This window comes from Falco naumanni, chromosome Z (genome assembly GCF_017639655.2).
Source record: "Falco naumanni isolate bFalNau1 chromosome Z, bFalNau1.pat, whole genome shotgun sequence".
NCBI lineage: Eukaryota > Metazoa > Chordata > Aves > Falconiformes > Falconidae > Falco > Falco naumanni.
In genome coordinates this window covers 30,070,263-30,087,904 of record NC_054080.1, presented here as the reverse complement: position 1 = coordinate 30,087,904, position 17,642 = coordinate 30,070,263, and the positions used below count along the sequence as shown (strand labels likewise).

Genomic DNA, 17,642 nt, shown 5'->3' with positions numbered 1-17,642 from the left:
TCCTTACTTTTTTCTGTGATTTCACTCAGATTTCATGTCTTTTGTGCAAGATGTTTATGCAACGTTGCATGGACAGGAAGAAGACATTTGGGAAAATGCCACATGTTTGTGGCATTGGGCAAGACTGAGATTTCACATTGTGTCTTCTTGCAAATTATGCAAGTGGTTCACTTGATGCAGTGGACAGTGAGTGTCGGTAGGTAAGAGCAGGCTTTTCAGCTTTCCTGAGAGAATCTGTAGAGAAACTAGTTAGAGCTCAAGCTCTGTGTTGTCAAGAATTGTGACTTAACTGGTCCAGCCAACATGCCTGAACGGGCAACTCTGTATTTCTTGTTTAACAACTTATTATTTGTTGCTAGACAATCTTCCTGTAATTAGTCTGGAAATAGCTGACGCTCACACCTCAGGACGTGTAAATTAAATCTGCAAAAGGCAGATTGTTACTTGCCTTAGTCTTGGATCTTCCCCTAACTTCTGCCTTGCATTGGCAGACCTTCAGAGCGTGTGGGGTTCTGTGCTTAGGAAGGAGCTGCTCCCCATCCCATCTGGCCCTGCTCAGCTCCAAGTGATGTTGCAAAGCATCTGGTAGATCTTTTGGTGCTCTGTGGACACTAATGTTGTGTACTTGACGTGTATGCACAATGAGGAATCATCCACATGGAGAAAACGGTGATGAGCTGCCTTTACTATAAGGTCATTAATGCATCTCTTTCTTCCTCATTACTTTAGGACCCATTTACATTTAAGTTTCTAGCCTTTCTTGCTGCAGAGCAGCATTTTCTGTATTGCTCATTTTCCAAGGAGATAGGAAGCCATTTGAGAAATGAATATTTGTGAGATGTGACCTTGTACCCATTCTATTTGCAGTGAAAAATGAGTTGGTATTGCACATTGGTATCACCTTAAACATCGGTGCTATGAATTTTCCCTGATTGTCACATTAGAGATATACTGTTTGGCTGCTCCTGTACTGCATAGAAAAAACCATCTTTCTCCTACCCGTCTTTCTCTACACAGAATTGTTCTTCTAATGACTCATACACTCCAGCATAGTGAATTCCCTTTTAAATGATGTGATGCTTCTCTTGTATCTATTTTTGGTGTTTAAATTTCTGCTGCTTGTCATACCACTTGAATTACTTGCAGATCTGCTTCTTCCACTGCTGCCTTGCATACTACATGTCTTCTGCTCAGTTACCTATAGATGCCATAGACAGAAGAAGGTCCTGCTTCCTTCAGGCTGAGAATTTTCCTTCCTCCCCATCTGCTCAGGCTTTTCCATCATCTGGTTCTCTGCATCTTAACCCACCTTCTCTGTCTTGCTGCGTTTATTCTTGGTATTTGACCCTTTTCACTGAACTTACTGTTTGTCCACTCTTTTTCTCTTTGTAACGCTTACTGAGCTTGTTATAGTGACAATGTGTCTAAAAGCTTTTTAATTTCATCTGCATTTTTTGTTGTTTCCATCTCTGTTTTAAAAATTGGCTGTTACTTCATCTGTATGATTGATACAGATTTGAGAAAACTTCCATATGTGGAACAAAGATAATACAAAAAAAGACATTGAAAGCATTGAGGTTGTATGTTTAGTGCTTGGGATCAAATGCATGTTCTTGTGTCAAAACAACAGGTCAGGTTTATTTAGAATTTATTAAGAAGGCATAAGAACGTACAGAGCAAGTTTTGCTAATGGGCAGTACTTCCAAGATAATTATTTATTTGTGTTTATACTGCAAATAATATAATTTTCTTTTGTTTTGTCCTCCAATGTTATACCCTGATAATCTGATACTGTGTAATTCCTCTTTTGTTGTTGTAGGAGATTCAAACATGCAGTCTGTTAATGGGCTTAGCAGCAGTTCCTTTGGGTTTTGTAGTTTGTCAATATAACTTGTACATATGAATTACAATAAAATCCTTATTTTTGTGACTGTACAAATAAACACAAGAGTTTCTGTGAAAAAATATTCTACTTTAACAGCATTTTTTGTATCAGTGAGTTCTTTTGTAATGGTGCCCATTTTTATATGCAAAGCTTCTTTTAATTGGCATGGTTTTGGGATTTATTTAAGATTTATTGTCCTTAATCTTACAAGTGTTCTCGCACATGCTGAGTTGTTACACTTTAGACTTAGCCTGGGTTAGGTATTCTGTTAGGTGGTGTGAGTGCCCAGTGCAGTACGTACAGGCCAGTGGGTTGATTCTTATACACATAAAGAAAGAAACATGAAAAATGAGTAAGGGGATCATGTTGTATAGAAGTGTATTTGCATTGGTGAGTTCATTACTAGGGTACACTTGCTTCTGAAAATAAACACTTAAATCCCTGTTAGGAAAGCAAGCAGAGCAGATTCTTCTGTAATAACTGTAGGTCTTGGAAACAAGCTGTGTTGAATAGAGAGACTTTTCAGTTTATGTATCAGAAGGTTAAATCTGAACGTCATCATTTTCTATAAATACCTACATGAGCAAGAGGTCTCAGAAACAGGCCTTCTCAACTAGCATGTACATTGCTAATATGCCAATATATAGTAGCTGACACACAAGGCTAGAAATAAACTGTGTGTGTGTTAGGCCTGTGGTGTTTTCTTTTGTAGTTTTGTTTCTTGTTTTTTGTTTTTTTTTTTTAAATTTAGGATAACTGATTTTTGAACCGTTTTATCTGCAGCCACAGTAGGTTTTCTGAAATACGTCACCTCTTTATGAAGATGAAGCTCATATTAAAGGGAAATTCAGTGATGGCATTCTGTTCATATACAGTGGTCAGATCAGATGGTTATATTGATTATCTCTTCAGGCTTAAAACTGTATTCCTCTTTAACACTGACAGTTAAATTTTCAGTGGCAGTTAAATGTTAAAGCATTTTTTGGTTTGAAATGTTCTTGTCTAAAACTGGAGTTATTGTTGTTCTTTAAGTGTTGATGGTTTCTGGAAACAAATCTATTTAATGAAGTTTTGCAAGGCACATGAACTGCAATCCCTGTCTTCAGACCTTTACTATTCTGTACTAGAGCGCTTTTAACCATTTTGCTGTGTTCTTTGTATAATTTATGTTTGTGAAAGACTATACACATGCCTTTTCCAGGACTATACTAAGTAAAAACTTGTGCACTAAAACTAATTTAAGATACACCACGGTATCTCATGTCATAAGACTGAGCAGACAGTTACTTTGGCAGTCTGTGTGAGCTGGGCAGGTTTTTACTTTGAACTAACTGAAACTTTAGGTTCTCTTTGCTTTTTGAAATGCAATCTCTTTTGTTTTATAAGGGTGTAAGGAGTTTTTCGTTCTGTTCTTTTAAAATAATGAGTATGCCTGGACTCCTAGTTTTGAGGAGCCTTCTGGGAAGACACAAATGTTTAGCTCATGCAATACCAGTATTTTTAGTAGGTTATGCTGAACTGTGTCTCTGAAATAGCCTAAAGCTGTCTTGAATTAATGCTAATCTGTATGTTGACTTTGGATTATACTGGAGGTTTAAGTGTGAACTATATTAGATTGATGGTTTCTCCAACAATGCAGTTGTCTGGTAAATTAAATCTTGATAAATAGCTTTTAGGTATGTAGGCATAAATGACCCGTGTCTCCTTAAGCTTTGTTACACCATGAGCAGCTTGTGAATATCTTCTATACCACTGAAACATAACCAAAATATAAAGATGTTCTGCAAGCTTGCTTATAAACTGTTCTTAGTGTGAAGTGATTCTTTGATTTAACATTGATTCCTTGCATGTCTTAGTGTTCTTTTGTCTGCATTAATAACAATGTTTTCCTTTTACCTGCAGAAAGCCACTACTCCTGTAACAAAAGGAATTGTTCAGGATGAGTTTTTTGTGAGTTTGAAGATGAGCACCTACCTAGTAGCCTTTGTTGTTGCAGACTTGAAAAACATCAGTAAGGAAACTACTGGGAGTCTGGTATGTTTGTTCCATTTTAAGTTTTTCTTCACCCCTCCCAAGCCAACCAGATTGATGTGGACAAGTATTACTAATTATAGCTGAATAGGACAGACTGTTTGGTCTAACCTGAAAAGTTAGACCACGGCATGGTTTAAGCCCCGCCAGCAACTAAGCATCACACATCATACAGTCACTTGCTTACTCCCCCCACCCCCAGTGGGGTGGGTGAGAGAACTGGAAGAGTAAAAGTGAGAAAACTTGTGGGCTGAGGTAAGGACATTTTAATGGGACAGAAAAGGATGATAATAATAATAATAACAACAACAACAACAATAACAATGATTATGATAGAATAAGAATATATAAAAAAAGTGATGCACAATGCAGTTGCTCACCACTAGCTAACTGATGCCCAGCCAGTTCCCAATCAGCAGCCCTTGACCAGCTTTCCGACAGTTTGTAGACAGAGCATGATGTTATATGGTGTGGAATATCCCTTTGGCCAGTTTGGATCAGCTGTCCTGGCCTTGTCCCCTCCCAACTACTTGTGCTTCTCCAGCCTCCTCGCTGGCAAAAAGTCTTTGACTTAGTATGATCACTGCTTAGCAACAACTAAATCCAAACCACAACACTATACCAGCTACTAGGAAGAAAATTAACTCTGTCCCAGCCAAAACAAGGACAGACTACTACTTCCTTTTTTTATTTTTTCCCTTCTGGCTACTATTCACATCTATATTTGAACTGTATTCTGGTAAAAACATGTAGCAAGGTCTTTACCAGGTTGAAACCTGATCAGTATACTAAATGTTTCATGTTTGCAGAGAGATGGAAGCAACTATCTATGTGGTGTGCTTCGCTTTGTTTGTAACAGTGAAACTAACTTGCATGGGTTGTCAGTACTTCAGAAGTACTTCATAGCAGAGGCATGTAAGAGAGGAGTAAAAGTCCGAGTGACGTATTCTAAGGGAAGTTGTTCTTAACTGTGCTTTCCCTTTATTCTGACCACCAAGCAAGATTTGGCTAAGCTAGGGAAGTCCAGCAGACCTTTAGAAAGCACCAAGCACAAGGGATCTAGCAATGTATGAGTAATTGCCAGCTTAAAGAGAGAAACCTTAAGAACGGCCATACCAAGTAAGGCCAGAGTCCAGCTAGTGGGCTTTCTGTTGCCAACAGTGTCTGGTAGGCCAAGGGAGACTGTAAGAAGGAGGCATATAATGACATTTTCCACAAAATACATTCTCAGAATGCTTCTGGCAATTAGTGACTGGAAGATTCAAAGAATTTGAGCTGAGTTCACACTTAGTAAGTTTATTGTCATTAATGTTATAAAATAGTTTACAGTTGAAGTAAAATTGCTTTGGGTTCATAATGCAATGAGATTTTTCTCAATGCCAGAAGATCCTGTGGTGCTTTTATGTTTTGGTTTTGAGCTTAAAATTTGCAGCTAATACCAAAACCATGCCCTATCTGTTTCAGAAACTTCTGCCAGCTCCTCTTTTACTTCTAAAGCTTTTGTAGCTAGATGTTTTAAAATTATTTTTTTCTCTCTTTGGACTAGGTGTCTGTGTATGCCGTACCAGAGCATCTAAACCAAGCTGGGTATGCCTTAAACACAGCTGTGAAACTTCTGGAATTTTATCAAAGATACTTTTTAATAAACTACCCTCTAGAAAAATTAGGTAAGTTCTATTGATCTTTTTTTAAACAGAAGAAGAAGCCCTATTCAATTCTGAGAAATGTAGAGGAACTTTCATTCTGAAAAGGTGTGCTTAAAAAAAAAAAGACAGCATAAACCATGTGAAATAATGTTCTGCAAAAATTATTCAAAAAATAATCATTAAGTGTTTGACTGGGTATGAGAATTAAGTGATTCCCAAGCTGGAAAGCTTTTCTGAGCTTTTGACACCAGATTGCTTGTACTTGTACATAACATTAAAGACATGGTTAGTATAAATTTAACGTGATGGGCCTTGGTAGGGAGATACAGAATTCTCCGTCTGTAAGCCATGTTCACCAGTGCAGAATCTGCAGTCTGAGTTCTCTGCATGTATTAGTATGGAAATACAATGAAATGCAGTCTTCTAAGACACTATTTCTTGTAGAGGCAGCCCCATTTGCTTGTCGCTTTTGTGCATGCAAGATATACGTGCAGTGTCTGTGTAGTGATTTAAGTTGTTTGTGTAACAGTACTGCTAGAGAAACATGGCTATAAATCTATGGAGCTTCTGTGCCTGAGATGTGAGCATGTGTTCACACCACAGGATTTAAATAATGGGGGTTTTAGGGATTATATATAATAGAATAAGTAGATTTGAAATACAGAATTGCTTTAACTAGTTTTCAAAAGCTTCTTTGGAATTTTTTCCAGATCTGGTAGCAATTCCTGATTTTCAGTCCGGTGCAATGGAAAACTGGGGTTTGATCACCTTTCGAGAAACAGCACTCTTGTTTGACAGTAATACTTCTTCAGCAAGGGATAAAAGGTCAATAACTGCAGTGATAGCACATGAGCTTGCCCATCAGGTACTACACTGGGGAGGTCATTGTTTAAATGTGGTGGGGGTTTTTGTTTGTTTGGGGTTAGTTGTCTTTGGGTTTTTTTTAAACGTAATTCTGTCTTTAAATTCACCCGTGCGCTCACTATGACTGGGTAGTGCATTGTATCTGTTCAGAATACCTGCAGGTATATTTTCTCCAGTACGACAGGCAGAGTGCAACTCTGTCATTGATGTACTTAGGGAATTGTTCATGCAATAGCATTACCCTGGTTTGGACTGAACTTGATCTTGTCACGTGATAAAGCTGAGGATGGATGGAGTGTTACTGTACTAATTTGATTTTATATCTGAAAAAGAATGATGGTTTTGGCCTTTTGTAGTGGTTTGGCAATCTAGTAACTATGGAATGGTGGAATGATCTCTGGCTGAATGAGGGATTTGCCACTTTCATGGAGTACTTTGCTATGGAGGAGATTTTTCCAGAACTACATTCGGTAAGTATTTTATGTAACTACACTTACTGTACCTTTGCTAAGTTCTAATTTTTAATACTGCCCATAAAGGACTGATACTTATAAACTTACATTGAAATTCACTTTGGGCACCATTAGGATTATACTGTATCTCCTCTACTTTGGGACTTCCATTATGCTGAAAGTGGTTTGGGGGGGGGGGGGGGTGGGGGGGGGCTTTGGGGAGGGGGCTTGCTTTTGTGGATCTTTTATTTTTATTTTCTAGTAGTCTACATGCAGTCTTTGTGTTTTGTGTAGGTTAAAGCATTCTGTGCAAAACAGCAGTTGTTAAAAGGTGTAGATGTCTATGTATCAAATAACTTAAAATCTTTATACAGAAAGTCCAGGCACATTGACCAAGTTTGTGTGCTTCTAGTAGACTTAGGAATCATCAGAGCTTTAGACTACTAAATATGCCTGGAGTAACTCCATTCTTTCCATTATCGTGGTATTTGCTTGTGCTTGAATCTGTTTGGGATTCACAAATCAGGGGACCTGATATATAAGTATCATATGGTTGCACCCAATGGACTCTGATAGCACTGAGTTACTCTGACATAGTACAAAGCGCAGCTCCGTACTTCTCTTTACACATATGGCTGAAGGATGGAATATTTTTGGTATAATAAGCTAGTGGTCATTTAAAGTTCACTCAGGTACTGAGTGACCTAGTTTTTCAAACTCTGGAAAACATGAAGGATTCAGGCTTGATCTTTCCAAGAAAGGGATAGGAGCTACTGCTGTAAAGCATCCTTGTCACTGAATACAGGCAATGAAACAAAGAATGGTGGAACTAAATGGAGGGGGCAGTGAACAGACTAATTTTGCATCCTGGGTAAGGGTATTTCCTAGGAGAGGAGATACCTGCGCTCTGGAACCACCTTTGAGGAGTGTTTGTGATTTGCATCAGTCATGGAATTAAAAACCGGACATATACTGACTGTTTCCTGCTTGCTGGATTGCGTTTTTCTCAGCATTCTGACAGCAGGTTTTGAGTTCTTCGTTCACCCTTGTTACTGCATTAAGAAACTTGGGTTGCTAACTTTGTTCGGTAGAATTCTTTCTTGGAGTTGGGTGTTTAAAGAGTTTTTAATTTGGCCTAGCTTGGTTGTTGAGTTTGATGGCCACTGAAAGTGTATTTGTATAGCTATTCTGCTTGTTGAGTGTGTATGTAGTGAAGGGAGGACACAAAACTAGTCTAGTGTTTTGACAAGGACATATCTAACACCTCTATACTTAATTCTGAAAGGTGCCTGTCAAGGTGCCTTCACCAACATCGCATTTCACCACGTGGTGATGCCAAAATGTGTTTTGGTTAAAAAAAAAAAAAATATAAAAAAAAATCACTCAGGACTTCTGCATTCAAGAAGAATAGCTTTACATTTTTTAGTTTTAAAGGGTGTCTTCATTGTACCATACACAGATCTTACCTTTTTATTTTCTTTTTGAACTGTACTGTATAGAGGAAACTGTACGCAGAATTGTTTGCTCAATGAAATGAAACTGATAAATACCAGTACAATCAGCTTCTTTTCAGTGTTTGGTGTTGTCTTGTTCTGGTAACAATGTATTAAATTCATGTATCTTCATTCTAGAAGAAAACAAGGAAGATACTTTGGTACTAGGATCACTAGATAAGGTGGTGTTTACATTCATACAAACATCACTATAGTGAGTAATTTCCCAGGACTTCATGCTTTAATATTAAAGGATATGAAAGAAGCCGTGTGTTTGTATTCCCTGCCTCCTGTAAATTATCTGAAAACATTGATGAGCAAAATCTGAAATTTGGTACTTACTTATTTAGTAGGTACATTTATTTACCCTAGTGCTAATGACGAAGTTTCCTGAGAGAGGACCTTAGGGATCTGGACAGTGATGGAAACTCAGGAGTGAAGTTCCACTGCTAAAATGCGGCAGGGAAAAAGTAGATTTTACAAATGCTACCCTGACAACGTTTTTGCTGCCTCCATTGGCAGGAAGGCAAGCAATGGCATGTTAGACCAATGGAAGAGGAAAGCAGAGACAACTTTTATTATTCTGCTTACCGTGTATGTTTTAGTGTCTTAGACACTTACAGATATTTCTCTTTTAGGATGAAGATTTCCTTAATTTAATTTTCAAGGCTATGATGAAGGATTCATTGAATTCTTCACATCCAGTCTCTTCTGCTGTTCAGTCTTCAGAGCAAATTGAAGAAATGTTTGATGCACTTTCTTATATCAAGGTAACTTTAAAAATATTCGGAAAATTATATATTAGCTATTGAAAACATGAATGTGGAATCCTGGGTAAGTAAGCATGTACTGACAGTTGTTTGGGGGTAGCTTACACCTAGCACATACAATGCACGATCTCTCAATAGTGTTTCTGAGCATCTACATAGCTTTTAATTAGGAAAAAAATATGTATGTGTATTTGTGTCCTTACATAATATCCTTCTGCTTGGTGCACACTTTCAGGGTGAAGTAAAATACTTGTGAAGATGTTAAGAGGGGACTAGTAGGTGAAACAAAATAACCAGTTAGACATACATTCTTTTTCTGATAGCAGACTGTAACAACTGCTTAAGAAAAGAATAACAGCAAGGCACTTCCTGAAGCAAGCCCTCCTTTTTATATTCTCTCTACTTCAAAACCCCAGTGTTTTAGACTTCCTGAACTAGTGGCTTGCACCTGGAATGTAAAATCATTTCACTGCATATTCTGGTTGTCTGTAACTTAATTAGGACGTCTAGTGAGGGTTGTGTATGAGGTTTATGTTTTTCTTAAAAACTTCACAGTGCCTCACTGGAAAATGCATGAGAGCGAGTATCTGTATTTGACACATTTTCACTGATGTCTTGAGATTAGGTAGTTTGTCCTGTGATTTTGGCAGAATTGAAGGAAAGCCTTTTATATCTTTTGGATTACCTGTAATTTTTCCTCCCACTGTCTGTGTATGCTTGTACTTTCATCTAATTAGAAACCATGGGAACAGCTAGTGCTTACTAGAAGATAGTCAAATACTACATCTTTCTCTGCTCAGTGGAATGCATTTCCCACAGCTGTCTTGGCTTGTCCCCTGTGATTTCTTTTGCAAGTCTCAACTGTTCAACACATGTTGTCTGGCATCCTTCAGTAGTCTGAGGTGCCAAACGGACCTACAATAATGATGTGCTTCCATTTATTTTGGTCTCTGTTTTCTGAACTACAAGAACAGAGATGTGTAATTTTCAGCTTCCCTTGGCTGTGAGATGGATTTGGTTTCTCCCCCTAAGCAGTATCTCAAAAGGCATGGCTGTTGTTTCATGCTTCAGAGTTGCTGTCTCAAGTAATTCCCTTTTTGGTGAGCTTCTGGAAGCTATGCATGATCATCTCTGTAGGCAATTAACTTTAGAGATAATAATTCTGTCACTGTTTGCCTGATCAACACTCCTCTGTATAATTTTAATGGAAATACTCCATAAGCGATTGGGCTGGAGTTTCAGTCAATTAGTAAAGCATTACATTTGGAGTGTTACTTTATTGCTAATAATAAGTATTTGCATCTTCTGAATAAAAAGATAGCAACCTACATCTTTGAGTTTAGCAGTTAACGAACAGATGTTTTGCCCTCGCATTGTCCAGAAACAAGGTTTTTCATGGATGCTTTGTATGTTTCAGAGGCTTTCATTGCCTAGCTCTTTATTCATGCATGCAGTCTTTGTGTTCCGCTACTCTTGGCCCTTTATCTTAGCTAGCATTCATGGCAATTTGTGTGGGAAGACACTTGCAACACGGTCCCTAAGCAGGTAAGGGTGGTCTGTTACTGAATTGTACAGCTTTCTTTATTTTACTATGCTACCAACTGACACAGATTTGTAGGTGGCCTCTACATTTTACTGTCTGGAATAGGAATTATTGTACAAAATTATTTTTAGCCTGGTTGTTTTGCAGACTATCTGTAAACCTAACACTCAAAGGTGGGACAACAATCCACCTGCAATAACAGTGTTTGGGAGGATATGACGTAAGAAGAAGAAACTAATAGAGCTATAGGTTAAGTACAGATACATGGCAGAGAGGAAATTATGACATTATTAAAAACTATAGTAAAGGGTATTCCTGCAGTTTCATGAATAATTAGATTAACCGGGCAGCCTTCAGTTTCAGGCAAGATATTGCTTAAATTTCAAAACTTGAATTTGGAATGTGTAAGAACCATACATGCTTTCATTAAATCTGCCTTTTAATTTTTTCTTGATCCTTTCTCAGAAGTAGTACCAAAAATATAAAGCGCACCTTTAAACATTTCATAAGCTGTGGCTGCTCGTCTGCATTCACTTGTACAATATGCAAGTCCTCAGGCAATTTATTTATTAGTGGATGTTACAGAATTATTTCTATGGAAAGAAAATGGCTTTCAGCTGTGTTTAAAAAAAACAAAACCCACCACCTTTCTGTTTACACATCTGTGGCCACTTTGATAATAGAACTACTCATTTACTGCTTTTCTTAACAAAGCATGGCTATATTTAAACAGTGTCAAAATACACTTGGCCTTCTACAGTCAATTCCAGCCTACTAAGTGCATCTCATCTTTTCCCTGTGTTTTTAGTTTTTTGATACAACTGCAAACCATGAGTGTTAAATACTGTCTCACAAATATAGTCCTGTGCTGTACAGAAGAGTATTGCTGATGAAATACAGCAACCAGCAGACACTTATCTGTAAGAAGGCAATATTTTTTGAGAAGATGTTAATTGGAAAAAATGTCAAGCTCTCTTAGCCTGTTTTTTAACTATTCTGAGCCTTTGAAATTTTATTTTTTTTTTCCCAAATCATCTGGGAAAAACTTTCAAGCTGTACTAGCCCTTTTTGTAACTTTATTTGAAGTTTATAAAATACTGAAAGAAATATTTTTCCAAGGCAGCTGAGTGTTAAGGTAATTATCCAGATGAGATCATTTGGGATAAAATCTGCCAGGTTATGAGCTATTCTTGTAGTGTGAAAGAGCTGTAACATGCCTATGCTTCAACAAGTTCTGTAACTTTAATTTACCAATCCTTTTTCTTTTTTTTTTTCCTAAAGGGGGCTTCACTTCTTATGATGCTGAAACACTTCCTCACTAAGGATGTTTTCCAAGCTGGCATTGAGGTATATTTGCATAATCACAACTATGGATCTGCCCAGAGTGATGACTTGTGGGACAGCATGAATGAGGTATCATCTTTGATATGTTGTTTTTTGACTTCTCTAAGTGTGTTGTCAATTTTGATTTATTTCCTTGATAATAGGCTTAAGTTAAGTACACTGAAGTTCTTGCTCGTCATAATCCAAAGTTCTGTCATATAGATATGGAGATTCCTGTAGCTTCTGGGACTGCACTGAGTATCATCCCAAAAAAGCACTGGAAGTGGGTATGCCCTACTATGCGTATCTACACATGTGGACATGTCAGTGTGTACGTAGCCTCTCTGGAGTTGCATTGTTAGTGTTTAAGACCAGAATAAAAATAGTCATCTTAAATGCAGGACAAAACTTTACTTTCAATGAATAGCTGAATCCAGCCTCTGTAGAGGTCTTGGGATACTCTCTAGTAGTGTAACTGTTTCAGTGATAGCTTCTGTTTCAACAAGTGGTGCTGGAATTGCAGAAAAAACAGATTGTAGGGGACAAGTTAGTTCAACAGCTCTCCAATGGTAAGGCAAGCATAGGGCTGGTTCTGATTAAAGTGAGTTGGCAGGAGAGAGTTAGGGAGCAAAAAAAGCAAGGGCACTTTGTGAGAGAGTAGGGAGAGCAAGGGGGAAAGTCAACAAGCTATGGGAGCTGGGGAAGGCAGCAGTGGGCATTGCTGGCTGCATCTCATTTTGTGCCTGAGTGTTTGTTTTGTTTTGAGATTTTCTTGCATGTAAGCGTTATTGCTGTTAATTTTGTGTTTTCGCATAGCCTACACTTTTGCATGCTTTCATATTCTCTTTTTCCAAAGACTCATGGTCTAGCAGGACCGGACTGGAATTACAATTATTTAGTTTACATTTGTGCTTTTATTATTTTACTTCTCTGAGAAGGTATCAAATTTTCTGCAGTACTTTCTTTTTCTGATTTTCACCTGTTGTCTCTCAGAATTTACTGAAATCTACTGTCCCTTTGTTTTAGTATTCTTTCTGTCATAATAATTTTCTTTTTATGTCTTGAATTCTTAGTTTCTCTTGCTTTCTGATAGTCTTTCACATTCAGATTCTTAGCCAGACTCTGTTGTTTAACAGTCAAATCTAGACAGGCTGCATCTCTGATTATTTTCTCTGCCCTTGGTATCAAAACTTCATCCATTCTAGGGACTTGATGGAAAGTCTTTGATAAATAATATCTTCATGCAGTAGGTGTCTGAATAATTAAAATTATTGAACTAGATGAACCTGAGCTTATACAAAATATTGTGTACCTATCTGATCTTTGAGTTGACTGATACCATTATTAGGGCCCTTGGACTCTAGCCAGTGAGATACCAGATCTGTTAAAAGTTTCTTTCAAAGTTTTGCTTCATAATACAAAAAGCCATGTCTCTGTCTGACTTGCTGATTCTTCTCCATTTTAGATGCAAATTATTTCACTGTCTTCCTTATGACAATTAAACCATTAGTATTATCATGTATTGAGATCTTTGATATCCTTTTTGGTTGTTTCCCATATTTCTAGTAATAGTAAAAGCAAATCTGTTATATTCAAGAAATTGACTGGCTTTTTTTTGTTTTGCTCACATTAATTATGCCTAGGCTGAATGTGTTTGAAAATTCCAACTGTAAAAGTGGCCTTTTCTTTGATCATGAATTTTTGCTGTCCACACAGCAAAATGCACAATCATTTCTTAAGTCTTAACCTTCACTGTGGAAACTGGCAATCAGAGTGAAGATGAGAAAACTGCATGTGAAGTAAAAGAAAAATCTGTAACACAGCAAGCAAACTTGTTGTATACCTTGCCAAGAAGGAGGAAGGATAAAGTAATTTTCATGTTTCACTTTCATTGGAGTTAGGAGCTCCTGTTCAAAGAAGATATGTCAATAAAATCAATTCATGTCAATAAATTTTTTGCTATTATGAAACGATGAACCTAAAATTTCTAATAAATTGGTTTTAATTTCAGGTTATTGGGAAGAGTTCTATTTTGGAATAAAAGTATTCCAGTGGAGCAAATTTAAAATGTACTCATGTCTCTGTACAGATTGACACAAATCTTTCTGCCAGTCCTTAGGTGGCTCACAATATTAGCAGAGAAAGACTTAGATGCAAAACAGGCAAGCTGACAAGGTGCAAGTAATGGACTTAATTGGTTTTCTGATCTCTTCACATTCCTCTCATCTTGGGTTTGAGGTTTTTTTTGTTTGGATTTTTTTGGCTGGCTGGCATTGGTCTTACAAATTTCTTGATGATTTCAAAGTGTGACAGGAAGGAAATAATAGATAGTGGCAAAAGAGAGCGAGAGCATGAATTTGTCCAATCTTGGGCAATTTATGAAGAGATTTCATAATGTAACGTTGTAGTAACAATGCTAGCTTATGATAGCAAGATGGAAGAAGAGGATTTAATAGTGGGGTTTGGGAGTATGTAAAAAATTAAAACCCATGTAGACTCCAAATTCTATAAATTTCAAGCCTGTGATAGAGAATTTCTTCCCTGGAATTGAAATTTCTACTTAAAGTTTATGCTAGTTCTCTACATAAATAATGTAGTATTTTCCCATGAGGTTAAACTGGATATGTTATTGTTGGCTTGAACAAAGAACAGAGTGCAGTAAGATGCTGATGAGGTAAACTAGAGAAAGACAACGATATGGATTGCTCAAAGGTAACTGTAACTTGAGTAATGATGTATTAATTTCCTTATGTTTCTGATAGCTCCTAAAACATATTTTTTCAAGTTAGGTGACATACTGTTTTTTTCAGGTTGGATGATCATCTCTGCTAATAAAGAGACAGTGATATATAGGCATTGTAAAGTACTTGTCCCTTGGTGGGATGTTATAGTACAAACAGTTCCTGAAAGATTAGAAGTTGGAGTTTAAGCTATGCAATAGCTGATAAGTGGGAAGAACTAAAAAAAAAGAAAAAAAAAGAAAGAAGAGATGAAGTATATGTTGGTTTTGTTGTACAAACACCTTGGCTTTAATCCAATTCCTAGTATTAATTTCAGAAGTAAAGTAGGTCTTTAACCCGAAACACTCACTTAACATCAGAACACCAATAAGGAAGGAGAAAGGGTAGAGGGGAGCCTGGGATCTTACTGTAACCTTCTTTTCTGTAACATTCTTTTCTCCAGTTTCATGATGTACCAGTTCAATCTACCTGATGTTTCCAGTTTGTCTTTCCACTGCTTGGCTAGGACTCCCTCAGCTTAAGAAAACAAAACCTGCTTGCTCCCCTGAATTGTTGCTTATAAAATTTACAAGCTCAATGTCAAAGTGTTTGTTTACAGATGCAGAATCGTGCTACTACTTACTTGGTAAATTGAGGAAGGAGGTTTAAAAATGTTCTTAATTTGCTTTTTGCTTGTTCCATTATGGTTTTTTTTTTTTTTACAGATTACCAATGGGACACTAGATGTAAAAAAGTTGATGAAAACTTGGATTCTGCAAAAAGGATTCCCTTTAGTCACTGTTGTCCGAAAGGGAAAGATTATTTCTATACAACAAGAGAAATATTTGTATCGTGTGGAACCAGAAAACTGGACATCAGATGCAAGGTTATTCCCTTCTTAATACTTTTTAATCCATTAAAATTTACCTGCAGATATCTTTTTTGTATCTTGTACGTCTTTCTCACTTGTATTCAGGGGTTCTAGTATTTTCTTTGAAAGCAGATAGTAGTAGAGAATTTGGCACAGAAATTTGTACATCTAGTATCTGCCTGAAGATCCATGTCTATTTCCAGCCAAGCAACTGGTAAAAATTTGTGGCATCCTTTGTAAGCTGAGTTTCTTATTTGCATCCTTTCCTGAAGCTTTTGTGCTTAAGATGATGAGTTGTGGTAAATAGTAGAATGAATTCTTCCATTTTTTTAATACCAAAAGGCAGATCTCACAGGTGAAGTTTTCCTTTATTTCAGAAAGTTTTGTGTGGTTAATAAGAAGCTGAAAAATGGTGGGCTGCAGAAGTTACAGGTGTCTTGCTTTAGAACCTCTGCTCTTTACTGCCGAAATTCAGTGTACATTTTGGGCTTTGTTAGAGAAAATTAGAGAAGCTTTCTTGGGTAAAAATTTTAAGATGACACTGATGCATGACAGCTAATGGCTGAAAATATAAGAGAGGCAATATCTATTGTGCCAAAAACTAAAACAAAGTACCTATGCAATTACTGAAGAAGCAAAGTTGTAGCAGTTGCTAATTGTAAAAATTAATTTAATGCAAATATGTCTTATATTATAAACCTTACTGTATTTTGTAACAAACCAAAATACATAAGTTTGAATCCTTTTGAGATTTTGGTAGTTTTATTCAGTTATTTGAAGCCTTAACAGGAACTGAGTCCTTTACATCATCTTGCAGAATCAGGCCTGTGAAAAGAATTTATCTCTTGAAATGTTGGGATTTACAGGGCTTTGTTTTATATTTATTATGTGGATGAAGGAAAACAATGTGTGGTTGAAAGGTAAGGAAGAAAGGAAGGATTGTTAGGCTTAATTATACTTTTTTTTCTAGTCAATGTCAATTTGAGGAGTGCATTAAAAGCTTTTGAAGAAGGGTGCTCTGTGTGAGTCATGTGCAGAAGGGGTCCCTGTCAAAACTGGAATGCGTATGTGCAGCTTGTTCCACCTCACTCAAAGTTGTATTTTCTCTAAATAGTCAAGTCCTTATCATCATGATGAGCCACCTTAGCATTTATTCTTCCAGCTTGCAGTTCACTTGAGACAGTCTTTGTGGTATGCAAACAACTATGGTTTCTATTACAATGATTTGGATTTTGAGTCTTGTATGTGAATTAACATAAATTGTTTTTTTTTAAAAAAAACAATCAACTTGTAAAATTTCATGAAGACAGAACATTGGACTGAGGTGAAAATAATACTGTCTGAATGTCTGATGCAGCCAGAGATTTCCTGTCCATGTGACTTTGGACAAGCTACTTAGCATGATGAAACTGAGGAAGAAGTACTAGGAAATGTGGTGTCCCTCAGAGTTCCATATTGGGACTGGCCCAGTTTAATGTCTTCATCCATGACATAGACACCAAGCTGAGTGGTGTGGTTGACATGCCTGAGGGACAGGTTTCCCTTCAGAGGGACTTGGAGAAGCTCAAGAAGTGGACCCATGTGAACCTCATGAGGTTCAACAAGGCCAAGTGCAATGTCCTGCTCCTGGGTCAGGGTAACCCTCAGTATCAATACAGGCTGGGGGATGAAGAGATTGAGAGCAGCCCTGCGGGGAAGGACTTGAGGGTGCTGGTGGGTGAAAAACTAGACATGAGATGGCAATGTGCACTGGCAACCCAGAAAGCCAACAGTTTCCTAGGCTGCATCAAAAGAAGCGTGGCCAGCAGGTCAAGGTAGGTGATTCTGCCCTTCTATTCCACTCTGGTGAGACCTCACCTGGAGTACTGCATCCAGCTCTGAAATCCTCAGCACCAGAAAGACACGGACCTGTTGGAGAGGGTCCAAAGGAATGCCACAAAAGTGGTCAGAGGGATGGAACACCTCTCCTGTATGAGGAAAGGCTGAGAGTTGGCGTTGTTTAGCCTGGGCAGACATTTTAATAGGGCCCGTAGTGATAGGATGA

At 37.5% G+C, this 17,642-nt stretch overlaps 1 protein-coding gene across 2 annotated transcripts in view; it reads left to right on the top strand.

The window, feature by feature from the left end:
• The window catches only part of LOC121081118 (leucyl and cystinyl aminopeptidase), a 67,080-nt gene that overhangs the window by 37,858 nt on the left and 11,580 nt on the right, over window positions 1-17,642 (top strand). For both annotated transcript variants that reach the window (XM_040579836.1, XM_040579837.1), the window contains 7 exons: window positions 3,788-3,919; window positions 5,463-5,583; window positions 6,273-6,427; window positions 6,783-6,896; window positions 9,010-9,141; window positions 11,966-12,097; window positions 15,453-15,613. In XM_040579836.1, the coding sequence (XP_040435770.1) occupies window positions 3,788-3,919; window positions 5,463-5,583; window positions 6,273-6,427; window positions 6,783-6,896; window positions 9,010-9,141; window positions 11,966-12,097; window positions 15,453-15,613 (947 nt within the window). The remainder of the gene's footprint in view (window positions 1-3,787; window positions 3,920-5,462; window positions 5,584-6,272; window positions 6,428-6,782; window positions 6,897-9,009; window positions 9,142-11,965; window positions 12,098-15,452; window positions 15,614-17,642) is intronic.